General features: G+C 43.9%; 1 protein-coding gene across 1 annotated transcript in view; it reads left to right on the top strand.

Moving 5' to 3' along the window:
* celsr3 (cadherin, EGF LAG seven-pass G-type receptor 3) overlaps window positions 1-14,599 on the top strand; it is a 37,299-nt gene that overhangs the window by 18,433 nt on the left and 4,267 nt on the right. The window contains exons 9-31 of the mRNA XM_030785171.1: window positions 464-627; window positions 775-900; window positions 1,013-1,182; window positions 1,278-1,463; window positions 1,894-2,004; window positions 2,244-2,412; window positions 4,640-4,781; window positions 5,836-5,956; window positions 8,305-8,488; window positions 8,851-8,952; window positions 9,107-9,201; window positions 9,397-9,606; window positions 9,939-10,122; window positions 10,298-10,447; window positions 10,586-10,766; window positions 11,050-11,217; window positions 11,465-11,591; window positions 11,764-11,970; window positions 12,720-12,894; window positions 13,217-13,329; window positions 13,422-13,501; window positions 13,895-14,021; window positions 14,118-14,237. Of these exons, the coding sequence (XP_030641031.1) occupies window positions 464-627; window positions 775-900; window positions 1,013-1,182; window positions 1,278-1,463; window positions 1,894-2,004; window positions 2,244-2,412; window positions 4,640-4,781; window positions 5,836-5,956; window positions 8,305-8,488; window positions 8,851-8,952; window positions 9,107-9,201; window positions 9,397-9,606; window positions 9,939-10,122; window positions 10,298-10,447; window positions 10,586-10,766; window positions 11,050-11,217; window positions 11,465-11,591; window positions 11,764-11,970; window positions 12,720-12,894; window positions 13,217-13,329; window positions 13,422-13,501; window positions 13,895-14,021; window positions 14,118-14,237 (3,412 nt within the window). The remainder of the gene's footprint in view (window positions 1-463; window positions 628-774; window positions 901-1,012; window positions 1,183-1,277; window positions 1,464-1,893; window positions 2,005-2,243; window positions 2,413-4,639; window positions 4,782-5,835; window positions 5,957-8,304; window positions 8,489-8,850; window positions 8,953-9,106; window positions 9,202-9,396; window positions 9,607-9,938; window positions 10,123-10,297; window positions 10,448-10,585; window positions 10,767-11,049; window positions 11,218-11,464; window positions 11,592-11,763; window positions 11,971-12,719; window positions 12,895-13,216; window positions 13,330-13,421; window positions 13,502-13,894; window positions 14,022-14,117; window positions 14,238-14,599) is intronic.

The raw sequence follows: 14,599 nt of genomic DNA, 5'->3' as shown, positions 1-14,599 counted from the left end.
CCACATGCAGTTCAATGCACATTCATAAGCAAATTACACACACACACACACACATAAAATCACACACACACACACACACACACACACACACACACACACACACACACACACACACACAAGATCACACACACACACACACAAGATCACACACACACACACACACACATATATAAGATCACACACACACACGCACATAAAATCACACACACACACACACACACACACACACACACACACACACACACACACACATAAAATCACACACACACACACACACACACACACACACACATGCTCCTATTGATAGTCAGTTCTACTTATTTTCTGTATGATATTGTGAATGATTCTATAGACCTGCAAAAAAGCAAGGACACGAAGTCAGAGATGTTAACAAAGAATATCATTTTTCTTTCTTTCTTTCTCGCCTTCTTTCTTTCTTTCTTTCTTTCTTTCTTTCTTTTAGGTCTCTGGATCTGACAGGTCCATTGTTTCTGGGTGGTGTTCCCAATCTGCCAGAGAATTTCCCATTTGGGACAAGGGAGTTCATTGGCTGCATGAAAGACCTGCACATCGACAACAGGCCTCTAGACATGGCTGGGTACATTGCCAACAACGGAACTCTACCAGGTCTGTGTGTGTGTGTGCGCGTGTGTTATAGTGAGTTAATCAGTACAATTAGTATAATCAGATAAAAATATGCTTTACTTTAATATATCATGTACTCTAATGGTGACGATGTCAGGAGCCTGATGTTATTTTGTTTGTGTATGACAGGTTGCAGTGCCAAGCTGCCATTCTGCAAGTCCAACCCATGTCAGAATGGTGGGACGTGCAGAGTGAGTTGGGAGACCTTCTCCTGTGACTGCCCCCTAGGGTTTGGAGGAAAGGATTGCAGCCATGGTTAGACTCACCATCTCATGCCCAGCACACAACTACCCTCCATCTTTTCCTTTTTTACCTCTCTTTTTCTCCATCACTCTCTCTCACACCTTTTCATCATCCTTTTTTTCAGTGATGCCACACCCTCATCGTTTCTTGGGAAACAGCGCCCTCTGGTGGGATTTGAAGAATGACGTCACTATCTCCACGCCCTGGTATCTGGGTCTGGTGTTCCGGACACGGGCCAGAGAGGGAGTGTTACTCCAGGCACAGGCTGGACAATACACCAGTCTTATATTTCAGGTACACACAAACATAAACCTGTTTTGGCGTTTAGTTTGCTGGCTGTCTGTTGAATGTAACACAGGCGTGTAACACGTTCTGTGTTGTCGTGGCAGCTGGTTTCAGGGCAGCTGGTGTTCTCGGTCTCTCGTGGCTCGGCCCGGCCGGTGCGTCTGCGTTTGGATCAGGTGCAGGTGTGTGACGGACGTTGGCACGACCTGCAGCTGGAGCTTCGCGACGTCAGGAGTGGACGGGAAACCCGCTACGTTGCGACAGTGCGACTGGACTTCGGCTTGTACCAGGTTCAAAGGCACACACACACACACACACGCACACACACGCCCAATGATTGTCCAGTGGGATTTTATTCTCTGTGAAGCCAGATGCAACCTCTAATCACTGACCTTTAACCTACTGATCTTTTACCTCTTGGTATCACCCAGAACTCTGCTTCACTAATCCCATATTGTAATCCATAATCTGAAACCTTGTAATCCCAACACCTAATCCTGACACTGCCTGAGAGATTAGACAGAATTTTGATGTTTGTATACAGAATTGTTTGTAAATATCAAGACCATAAACATATACAAATATATAAACATAAGAAGATTCTCAGTAGAACTGGTCTGGAATATCTCTCTCTCTCTCTCTCTCTACCTCCTTCCTCCTGTTCCTCTTAATCCTCTCTCTCTTTCTCTCTCCTTCTCTCACTCACTCACCCACTCTTAGGGCACAGTGATAGTTGGCAATGAGATTCATGGTCTGAAGGTGAGGCATCTACATGTGGGTGGAGTTCTGGGGGCAGGAGAGGTGCAAAGTGGAATACGAGGCTGTATTCAGGTGAGTCTGTTACCATGGTAACTGTACCATTGTGCATTAGAGCTCAGACTTCTTAATTAGGGACTCTTAATTACTTTTGATATAATGAATCTGTATGAACAATTGATCACAGACACGAGTTAATTGGACATCAGCTTAAGTTCTGACACTTAGGTAATTAAGAAATAAACGACCTGTTTTGTCATGCCATCGGAACGATTATCTGTGGATGATTTTCAATTTACCTCCTTTTCTTTTAGGGTGTGCGCTTGGGGGTGCGTCCAGATGCCCCTCCTTTGCCTCGACCCTCTCGGTCTGTCAAAGTGGAAACCGGATGTAACGTCGGCAACCCGTGTGTCTCCTCCCCTTGCCCCGCCCATAGCCGCTGCGCTGACCAGTGGGAACGGCATGCCTGTATATGTGAGCCAGGTGAGAGAGTGCGCGCGTACGTGTCTTGGAGCTGCGGTTAGACAGTTAGTCATAAAGTTACTGGACAAGCTCTGAACAAAAAGTTTGCGAAGAAAAGGGGAAGAGTCAGGAAGAGGCAGAAAGAGGTAGAGGAGGTTGGAACGAAGAACTAATCTGAGCCTCAAGGTGGAGGAAGCGGATGTAGAGAGGCCAATAACACACACACACACACACACACACGCACACATACACCCACACACACACACACCTTCTTCTGCATCTTGTCGCTCCAAGACTCCTTTTCATTATCATATTTTATTGACTCACACACACACACACACACACACACACACACATACACCCACACACACACACACACACACACACACTCACACACACACCTTCTTCTGCATCTTGTCGCTCCAAGACTCCTTTTCATTATCATATTTTATTGACTCACACACACACACACACACACACACAAAGGCATATATTCCCTTACCGTGGTATTACAAGTTTCATCAGCACTGTGTATTTTAAACAGTAATTTGCAGTGAGGGGAATCAAACCTTCCATACGTGAGTTGTGAATAATTCTCTCTCATCTCACTGAGTTTGAATTAGGCCAGCGCTAATGAACTTACCGCACACGCAGCAAAACTTGTGCGCGGGCACACTCAAGGCACAGACAACAGAACAGACGTGTCATTACACTGGTATCACAGAGGACTGCTGAATGCGCGTAGGACTTTTGTTTGTGTGTGTATGTGACTCGTATGTGGTATGAAAGGAAAACAGAAAGAGAGAAATATGGGAATGTTGATCTGTGTGTAAGTCTATGGGCGTTTATTGTATGGGGATATGCTTTTCTATACAGAATGGCTTCGACAGAGCGATTAATGTAAGTGTTTATCCCCGTCAAACAACGTCCACAGACCGTATGCATGAAGAAACATGTAATCAAAGTCACTGCTTCATGCAGGCATTGTTTTAGAAGGTCCTGGTTTGTTTAAGCCGAACACATCATTAAAGTTACAATAATAGGGCAGGATACATGTATTCAAAGCTTTGCTAAGCTATATTGTAGAGGCTTTTGTGTCTCTATGGCAACAGTTGTGTTACTATGCTCCATTTCAAGGCCAGGCTCTAAGTCAGTGCAGGTACCATTAGCGAAGGCTTAGCCTTGATACTCTATGGGTAGAAGACTGCGTTGCTGTTTCTATGGTGAGATCTTTATACTTAGCCATCTGGAGTAAAAGCTGATTTTGTGATTAGAGCTGTATTGTGTGTTGGAATGTGTAGGAAGATTTCTTTTTTGTCAGGGGATTATATAGACTGCCAGAGGATTCAACGGTCAAAGGGCAAATCCACATTTTTTTGCAGTTTGGTTTCTTTGAAAAAATAATAACTTCATCACACGCTAAATTGCTTTCTCTTCCTTCAGCCCCCTCAGGGCCGTTTAACCCTTTTGAACCGAAATGTTTTTTGTTGTTGTTGTTGTTTGTTTGTTTGTTTGTTTGTTTGTTTGTTTTTGATAGGTTTTCTTGCTGCTCTATTGTTAGAATTGCATTTGTAATGTCTTACAGTTGCCAGAATATGAATGAATATGTGAATGTGAGTTTAGTGGTTTGCGCTTAATGAGGTTTGTACTCTACATATATGCGGCATTTACTCAGGGAAAATACTGAATCCATGTTTGTAAAACATCTATAGTATTACATGGTAGATGCTCTTTTATGGGCTCAGGATCATACTACACAGTGTAGAGGATGTGCAGTGGCAGATTCAGGAACATGGTACAATATATACAGAGATATCCAGTCTTTATGGGTGTAGGGTTAGGCTTGGGCATTACCCTGTCATCAGATCTCTGTTAAAGGCTTTTTTTGTACTCAACAGATTATATTGTTCTATAGTTATCTAGTCGAGACAATAAGATGTATGATGCATTTAAAACAGTGCCCCTCTCACTCTCTCTCTCTCTCTCTTTCTCTCTCTCTCTCTAGATAGAGAGATAGATAGAAATAGAGATAGAGCTAGAGCTAGATAGACCTGTACCACTGTATACATATAACTGTGATGAGACTGTATTTTTACATTTGTAACTAAATAAAATGTCTCTCGAGGTTTGTGTGGGAAGAGCTCTGTTTTGACTGAGGGAAATGGATTTTTGGTTGGTTTAAGGAGATTTGTGTGGGAAGAGCTCTGTTTTGACTGAGTGAAGCGGGCCTCCTGATATGTCTAAGCAGGTTTTTACGGGAAGGGGTGCACGGACGCGTGCCAGCTGAACCCGTGTGAGAATGAGGCTCAGTGCCACAGGAAGCCCAGCTCCTCTCACGGCTACATCTGTGACTGTGGTGATAATCACTACGGCCAGTACTGCCAACACAGGTATTTCACCCAAATACACACACACACACACACACACACACACACACACACATACACATCTCTCTCTATCACACACACACACAGACATACACACACACATATCTCTGTATCACACACACATCTCTCTCTATCTCACATACACACACACACACACACACACACACACACACACATTCACATCTCTCTCTATCACACACACACACACACACACACATATTTCTCTCTCATGCACACACACACACATGCATACAGACACACACACACGCTCATTCCCTGACAGTGACGCGAATGTCCTATCAGAGCAAGTGAAGGGACACTAATACTGTGTGTTGGGTAAACATGACTTTTCTTGTTTGTGTTTGTTTACGTGTGTATTTGTGTGTGTGTGTGTTGTGATTTGTGCTTTCTGAGAGGATCAGAGTAGATTTATGTATGCTGAACAGACTGCTACTCTCCTGACCCTCTTACAACCCCCCCATGGTCTCAGCCCTTTATGCCAAATCCCTGTAGCTCTCTCCACGTCTCATCTGATCTCTTTGATCTCTTAGCTCACACTTTCTCCCTTTATTTCTTTCTCTCTGTCTCTCTATTCTCTCTCTGTATTTAACTTTATTTCACTCTGTGTCTCTCCTCCTCTCTCCCTGTCTGTCTCTCTAGCGCTGTCTTGCTCTCATTAAGTCTCTTTCCCTCTCTGATGTTACACTCATTATTAGATCCCGTATCTCTCTCTCTCTCTCCCTCTCTCTCTCTCTCTCTCTCTCTCTCTCTCTCTCTCTCTCTCTATATATATATATATATATATATGCACATAGACACATATTTATCAATAGATAGATGTGTGTGTGTGTGTGTGTGTGTGTGTGTGTGCGCGCGCGCGTGCGTGCGTGCGTGCGTGCGTGCGTGCGTGTGTGTTTGTGCGCGTGGGCGCGCATGCTCCCTCTGTGTGTATACATTTTTTGTGTGTGTGCATGCTCCGTTTGTGTGTGTATATTATCTTGTGAATTCATTCTTGTGTGTGTGTGTGTGTGTGTGTGTGTGTGTGTGTGTGTTACAGGATTGAACAGCAGTGCCCACGAGGCTGGTGGGGCACTCCAACGTGTGGGCCATGCCACTGTGATGTCAGTAAGGGCTTTGATCCTGACTGCAATAAAACCAACGGACAATGCCACTGCAAGGTGCCCGCCCGCCTTCATCCACACGCCACCACCTCTTCACCCACTCCCTCTTCATTACCATCCACTTCCACACAAACACAGAGAAATGATCAGTGCTCTCCCTCACCCATTTTACCAATCAAACCACATCCCCAGTAACACAGATCAGAATGTGCCTTGCTCAGAATCACTTTGAATTATTGAAATGTTAACCTGAATATTAGGGTTCCCAGTAATTATATAGTATTGATAACCACATATCTGTTGTTGGTGGTGGTGTTTTTTTTTTTGCTTAAATAGGATCAGTTGGAAAGCTGTTTTAAATACAGTTTATGCAACATTTTATAAAATAGTCCAGTTATAACAAGATCAGGCTTTATACATCGTGATTTAATCTACTGCTGATCCTATTACCTATTTCTTATTGGATTTCACATATTTCCTTTATAACATATATCTATATGTCCTGTACCTCATATAGTGGCTTTTAGCAGTGTTCGTGGCTTTGCCATATCACTGTCGTGTGTAATCAACTCAGTCCATAATCCATTAGTGATCCTCCTGAAGCCTGCCTAATAGTCATGGAGACGATGAAGTTAAACATGATTCCAACTTTACCTAATAGCAACTCATCTCTTCCTCTTCCTGCAACCTCTAATCCCGGCTGTGTACGCCCCTAATCTGTAATCCGGGGTTTTGATCCTAGGGCTAACCTGTCACAGCGGCGTAACTGGGTCATTTTTTTTTTATATTGGTATTACTGCCAGCGTAAGGTCTAAAGTGGCGAAGATTCATGCTTTAAGAAAATGCATGTAGACTCACATGCACACACACTCACACGTACACTCACGCATACACTCATGCACAGAGCTTTAAACATATTTTATTGTTACAGTATGCCTGACTGTTCACAGCCCACCAAACACAAATGAAAAACAGATGTATTCTATAATTAATCGGAGAAAAGGTATTTATTCACAGAGAATAAGCGTAATAAATTTGAAAAATAATATTTAACCGTAATAAATAAATACAAACACAGTTGTCAGGAGGATGTGGTTAATGTCTTCATCCTGTGGGAGGCAATTTGTTTAATCTCGTCAAATGAGAATTTATTGTAGCCGTCTTACATTAGAAAATACTGTTCCATTATGTTGTTTACACATAACAGTGCACAATTAGTGGTCTTAACGTACGCTTGCCGAGTTTACCTCAAAACTGCTCAGTTTTTTTTTCTTAACTGTTAAAAATGAACATGTCTGTTTCTTAAAGGCTTCATCGTCTTCAGTTTGATGACTGGCAAAATAGTTTGGCTCTGAGGAATCAGCTAATTAATGCAGAAATATGAATTTTAATGAAAGGAAATTACAACAGGATGGAATGGCATACAAATTTATTGTCCAGTGAGGGCAGGAAAATTGTGTTTGGTCTCAGCAGTCAACTCGTGACCGTACCATACATGTAATGTATAACGTACACCAATCACAGGAGAGTAAATAAATGAATAGAAATCAGTGAATCAATTAAAAAAAATACACAAATAAATAAATAAATAAACTAGTGCACTTTTTATTGCAAGGAAATGATCCAATCAGTGTAGTTTGCTGATCGGGTTAGTTGCAGTCAGAACAGAAGACGTCTTGTAAACCAATCACAACAGGTGCCGTCAAGTATACCGCTTTTTTTTTTTGTTTTTTTTTGTTTGTTTTTTTTACTCTGACTGTAATAGTGTTACTCAAGTACTTTGCTGTTTTACCACGCTGCTCTCTCATATACACTGCCAGCCACACTGTGCCGTCATACATGGCGCCAGCCGGATTCCTATACCGTCACAGTGCGGTTGTATGCTGTGGTTTGAGCACACTGCTCCATTCTTTTCCTCCATGTCAGCATCTCATTTTGTCTCTTGTCTGCACTGTCCTTTGTCCTCATTTATGTCTGTATATGGCTTTATTTCTGTATTTTTCATGTTTATTTGGGTTTTTTGTCCCCCCTTTTTAATTATTTTATATGTGTTGTTGTCATTTATGTGTATTTCTTTGTGTTTGAGTAAATGTACATAATTCTCTGTGTTATTCATACATATTTGTATTGTATTGGATTCCATATATGTGTTTTTTTTTTTTATGTGTGTTGTTTTGCTTGCATGTTTATACCTTTTGCTGTGTGTTTATGTCTGTATACATCTGCGCGTGTGCATGTAACTGTATTTACCTATATTCACGTGTTGTGTATGTTCATCATATTTTTATGGATTTTTGAATGTATGTATTTTTCTATGTGTGTTTATGTTGGGTTTTGTGTTCATTGCTCTGTGTGTGTGTGTGTGTGTGTGTGTGTGTGCGCGCGCGCGCGTCTGTGTGTGTCAGGAGTTCCATTACCGTCGGCGGGGCAGTGACGTATGCCTGCCATGTGACTGCTACCCAGTGGGCTCTTTTTCGAGATCGTGCGACCCAGAGAGCGGGCAGTGCCAATGTCGGCCTGGCGTGATTGGACGGCAGTGCAACACGTGCGACAACCCGTTCGCCGAGGTCACACAGACCGGCTGCGAAGGTGAGACACAGCTACACAAACACTCTGTTCTTCAGTCCATCCGTCCATCCATCCATCCTTGTTTACACAAGCCTAGTTCTCTGGGGTTTTTTTTTAAAAATAGTTTTTCACCTCTATCTTTCTGGCTGTCCGGTGTCAGTTCTCACGTCTTCTCTTTTTCTCCTGCGTTCTCACCAGGCGTGGTCTGATTGAATTACCCCCTTCTTCCTTTTTCCACGCGTCATATTTTCTCCCATCTCTTTTCTTCCGTCTCCTTGTCTTCTTTTCCTCTTTAATCTTATTTCAGGGATAATCTGATGAAGAATGGAGTATAAAGCTGAAACCTACTAACGCGGGCACTTTATCTTTTCTCTCTTCCTCAGTGATATATGATGGCTGTCCTAAAACCATTACACAGGGAATCTGGTGGCCAAGGACAAAGTTTGGCCTGCCTGCTGCTGTGCCGTGTCCTAAAGGCTCAGTAGGTGAGTGGGTGTGTGTGTGTGTGCGTGTGTGTGGGTGTTTGTGTGTGTGTGTGTGTGTGTGTGTGTGTGTGTGAGAGGTTTCACTATTCCATTTGTTTGACTGTGCGGTGTGCTGATGCAGGTGTGTGTGTCTCTCTCTCTCTCTGTCTCATAGGTGCTGCCATTAGACACTGCGATGTAGAGCGAGGCTGGTTGGAACCCGATCTGTACAACTGCACCTCTCCACCCTTTGTGGAACTGAACACAGCTGTGAGAGCTCTATTAGTGTATCACTAATATACAGACACACATACACACACACTCTCAGACACAAACACACATAGAACTAACGCGCCCTACCATGTGATCTGTGATCTGTGCACTCAGATCTGCCATAACGAGCCCTTCTGACTTTGATATTCTGTGTGTGTGTGTGTGTGTGTGTGTGTGTACGTTTATGTGTAGCTGGAGGCGGTTGAAAGGAACGAGACAGAGCTCAGCACCATCATCGAGAAGAAACTAGCACATCAGCTGCGCGACGTGACAGAGGCCACAACCCGTCTCTATGGCAACGACCTGCAGATCGCAGAGAGGCTTTTGTCCCGCCTCCTGACTTTTGAGAGCTTACAAACAGGTTTTGGCCTGACCGCCACTCAAGACGCGCACTTCAATGAGGTGAGGGTTGCCTTGGAGACAGCTTAGCCTCATACCAATTAAAAGTTTACACAAGTGTAATGATACGTTAGTCATGTGATAATATAGTTTATTAATCCTGAGGACTGACAGATCCATTCATATTTTACTCATATGTTCTTTGTGCCACCTGTTTTAACATCTGTTTATCTCAGATTTAATTTAATTTAATTTAAAGAGGTAATATAGAGATTTGTGCTAACATTTCTAAAATTGCAAACCGCAATATGCTCATCATCATCTTGTCGTTGTCATCATCATCAACGTCATCATCATCATCATCCTTCTTTCCTTCACTCTTTCTATCCGTGTAGAATATTCTACGGGGCTGTAGCGTGTTGCTGGGCCCTAGCAGTGCAGGTTTGTGGAGGAGTCAGAGTGCAGGTCAGGGTGGAGCCGCGGGATTGGCTGAGCTGCTGGAGCAATATGCACGCACACTGGCCCAGAACATGAAACAGACTTACCTCAACCCTGTGGCACTCGTCGCTCCAAACATCGGTCAGTCAAATACACACACACACACACACAGACGCGGACGTACACACACATACATGCCCGTACACACACATACATGCCCGTACCCACACACGCACACACACACACACAGATGCTGATTGTTGTGAGATTTGAGATTTGCTGTAATTAATGTGAGAGTTGTTGTTGCATGTTGCAGTAATGACTCTGGACCGAGTGGAGAACCACACACACGTGCGTAGGCGTTTTCCACGTTACCACAGCGCCATGTTCCGTGGACAGGCACTGTGGGACCCTCATACACACGTGATATTACCCCCTGCTGCCCTGGTCCCACAACGCTACTCATGTGAGTATACACACACACACACACACACATACACACATACACACACACACTCTCTCTCTAACACAGCTTTTTTTTTTATAGCTTTTGGTGCTACTTATATGAGATGTATACTCACTCACCACACACACACATTTTCAGTTTCAGCTCCTCCTCCGCCAGCTCCAGTGAGTCTCTTATCCAATCAGACGACAGAGATGACTGCTGCGCGACGCACTGCTTCGCTGCCTGAGCCGCCCGTCACCATTGTCATCCTACTCATTTACCGCGGCCTGGGTGCAGCACTGCCCCCTAAATATCACACAGACCGCAGGGGAGTCAGGTCAGTGCGTGTGTGTGTGTGTGTCTGTGTGTGTGTGTGTGTGTGTGTGTGTGTGTGTGTGTGTGAGTCTCTTCTGCTCATACAGGTGTATCTGTATCTTGATTTCGGAGAAAGTTTGTAATTGAAAGGTTCTCTATGCCTGTCATAGTTTAATTTCTAGACCACGCATACAGGTGTATATATTTGTGCATGTATGCACAATAATAATAATAATAATAATAATAATGATAATAATAATAATAATAGTAACAATGAGTTTGTGTATGTATGTGTGTCTCTCTAGATTGCCCAGGCATCCTGTGATGAATTCTCCAGTGGTCAGTGTGTCAGTATTCAATAATCAGTCGTTTGTGGAGGGCCATTTAGACTCCCCTGTCCTTCTGGAGTTCCGTCTGCTGGAGACAAGCAACCGAAGCAAACCCCTCTGTGTGCAGTGGAACCACAGCAGTCCGTGCGTTGCCTTTCAAATGTGAATTTGAGACATATAGTTTTTAGAATTTTGTTGATATAGTTTTTGAATATGGAATTCATACTGCCTGAAAAAGAGAAATTTTTGTTCTCTCTCTCTCTCTCTCTCTCTCTCTCTCTCTCTCTCTCTCTCTGTCTGCGCTTTTGCATGTGTGTGCATTATTGTGTGTGTGTGTGTGTGTGTGTGTGCGTGTGTGTGTGTGCGTGTGTGTGTGTGTGTATGTGTGCAGGGTTGCAGTAGGAGGCTGCTGGACAGTGCGGGATTGCAGTGTTGTGTACAGAAATACATCTCATGTTCGTTGTCAGTGTCACAGACTGGGGACATTTGGAGTGCTGATGGACAGCTCCCAAAGAGAGGTGCCCTATTCTATTCTATTCTATTCTATTCTATTCTATTCTATTCTATTCTATTCTATTCTGTTCTATTCTGTGAAAAGAGTTTAGAGCAGTAACACAGCAGAACCAACCAGTCAATCAAACCTGACAGGTCGGTCTCTCTCTCTCTTCTCTTTGTGTTTCTGACAAACAGCAATTAGAGGGTGACTTGGAGACCCTTGCTGTGGTAACCTACTCATGTCTGACTGTCTCCATGGTGGCTTTGCTACTGACGGTTTTGGTGCTTTCCTGCCTACGAGGCCTGAAATCCAATACACGAAGTATTCACTCCAATATGGCTGCTGCAACCCTGCTCTCTCAACTGACCTATTTACTGGGCATCAACCAAACTGAGCAACAGGTGTGTGTGTGCGTGCGTGCGTGTGTGTGTGTGTCAGGGGGTGGGATTTTAGGAATATATGCATTAACGTGAATGGATTAGGGTATAAGTGGTTTTTGTGGAACCGAACATTTCCATATCTGGACACGTTTTTGGCGTGGGAGTGAATGAACGGGCGGCGTACGGAGAGCACATATTGGCTGAGCTCAGTCAAAAACGCAAAACGCTCCGTAGCTCGACAGCGCAATGCCAATATTCATTCATGAACCCGCGCTAAAGTCATTAGGCATGCGTGTTAGCGAAATGAGTCATGGAGCTCATTACGCTGTGACTCAGACAAGCTTTAATGCCTCACTCTGGAGCTTCTCCAACTAAACCAGGTTAGCCTGCTCTTTCCTGCAGACACAATCCTCTGGAGTGCATCCCACTCACACGTCAAGCCCCGCTTACAGGGCTGGAAAGGCCTGTTAATAAATTCTGAATGCGCGTGTGTGCGTGTGTGTGTGTGTGTGTGTGTGTGTGTGTGCTGATGAATCTCTGAGATTACATTTTGAATACATGATTAATTAATCACGCTTACATAATTAAATTAAATCAGTTCAGCATTTCGGATTGATTCTCCGACTCCGTTTTTCATCCCAAGTCTTTTACTCGCGGTGATATTTGGCTTTATTCTCTGATCTCTCTGCCTGCCATTCCAGCTCCCGTATCCTGATTGGTGTATTGTCTCTCATTCTTATAGCTTGACTAACGTATTTTCCCTTTTGTAGTTTCTGTGTACGGTAGTGGCTATCCTGCTACACTATTTCTTCATGGTGGCATTTGCGTGGCTTTTTGTGGAGGCGCTGCATATCTACCGCATGCAAACGGAGGCTAGGAACATCAACTATGGAGCCATGCGATTCTACTACGCCATTGGCTGGGGAGTTCCAGCCATCATTACAGGTATGCAATCAATCGCACACTGCCTCTCTCACACACACACACACACACACAATGTAAATGCGTAACGCATGCATACATGTTGAGGATCTACATTAGAGTCATTTTATTTGGTCGGTTGTCTAATTCAGCCTGGACACACGCGGAAGAGAAAAAAAGCCTGATGCAAATTCAGTTGCATTTACGAGATACAGCGTGAAAGTCTTGCAACGAAAGCATTTTATCTTATCTTAGCGGCTGCACATGTTGCCAATGTAAAAATTCAGTCCAAAATTCTTTATTCTCCACTCTGACCGACCGATTGTAACCTGTCTGTTTGCTTTAGGTCTGGCGGTGGGCCTGGACCCAGAAGGCTATGGGAATCCAGACTTCTGCTGGATTTCCATCTATGACAAACTCATCTGGAGCTTTGCCGGGCCCATTGCCATCGTCATACTGGTACCAGCGCCTTTTCGCTCCCTCCTTTATCTCCTTTTCTTTTCTTCTTTCATTCTTTTGACCTTTCTCACTGCTTCTGTGTTGTGTTTTAGATGAACAGTGGCATGTTTTTAATGGTGTTACGCATGACCTGCAATCCCTCCCAGAAAGAGACCAAGAAACTTCCCATAATGTGAGTACAGAAGATACTGTGAGGCTTGCTGTGCAGAGGAGCTTTTTTCTTAGAAAAAAAAAACTGATTAAGTTTAACCCACTTGTCATTAATTAATAAACTGAACCAATTTCACAGCTTAACTTTATTTATATCTTTCTCTATAAACCCCTCTCTGTCTCTCTGTCTCTGTCTCTCTCCCTGTCTGTCCCTCTCTGTTTCTCTCTCTCTTTGACTCTCGTCCTGTCTTTGACTCTCTGACTCTCGTTCTGTCTTTGACTCTGTCTCTCTCTCTTTCTCTCTGACTCTCGTTCTGTCTTTGGCTCACTCTCTGTCTCTCTCTCTCTTTCTCTGACTCTCGTACTGTCTGTGACTCTGTCTCTCTGTCTCTCTCTCTCTCTGTCTCTCTCTCAGTGCTACTATCCGCAGTGCCTTCCTCCTGCTCCTGTTGACCACCTCTGCCTGGTTCTTTGGCCTAATGGCTGTCAATAACAGCATCCTCGCATTCCACTACCTCTTCATCATACTCTGCGCCGTACAGGTATCAGCTGTGAATGCATACACACCGGCATCTGTGCCTGCTTGTCTGTGTGTGTGTGTGTGTGTGCTAACTGTACTCTCTTTGTGTATATTTAAGGGTCTGGCAGTGTTGCTAGCGTTTACTCTGCTGAATTCAGAGGTGCAGGAGGCTTGGAAACTGGTGTGTTTAGGGAAGAAAAGTCCCAGCGAAGACCCGCCCAGAACTCCTCAGATCTCTGTGAGAATATTCACCATACCACACCTTAGTCCCCGCCCCAAAACACACACACGCACACTCACACACACACGCACACACACGCACACAGACACACACACGCACACACACACACACACACACACACACACCAGGGTTTCCGTTAGCTGGTAATTACCGGTTTTTGCCTCGTAAAATTGATTAAAAAATGATAAATCAAAAACTTGCTGGTCAAAATGTCTGGTAATATTGCTCATACAAAATGTAGCTATAACGAATCGAATTAAGACAGCGCTGCGAAGTCATCTGGTGGAGGAGAGAGCGACCCGGCTTATGCGGCCTGCAAGCTACAAAGACACATTGGACATGTTTGATTTCAAGTCGGC

Source organism: Chanos chanos, chromosome 9 (genome assembly GCF_902362185.1).
Source record: "Chanos chanos chromosome 9, fChaCha1.1, whole genome shotgun sequence".
NCBI classification, from domain to species: domain Eukaryota; kingdom Metazoa; phylum Chordata; class Actinopteri; order Gonorynchiformes; family Chanidae; genus Chanos; species Chanos chanos.
This window is presented reverse-complemented; position numbering and strand designations above follow the sequence as displayed.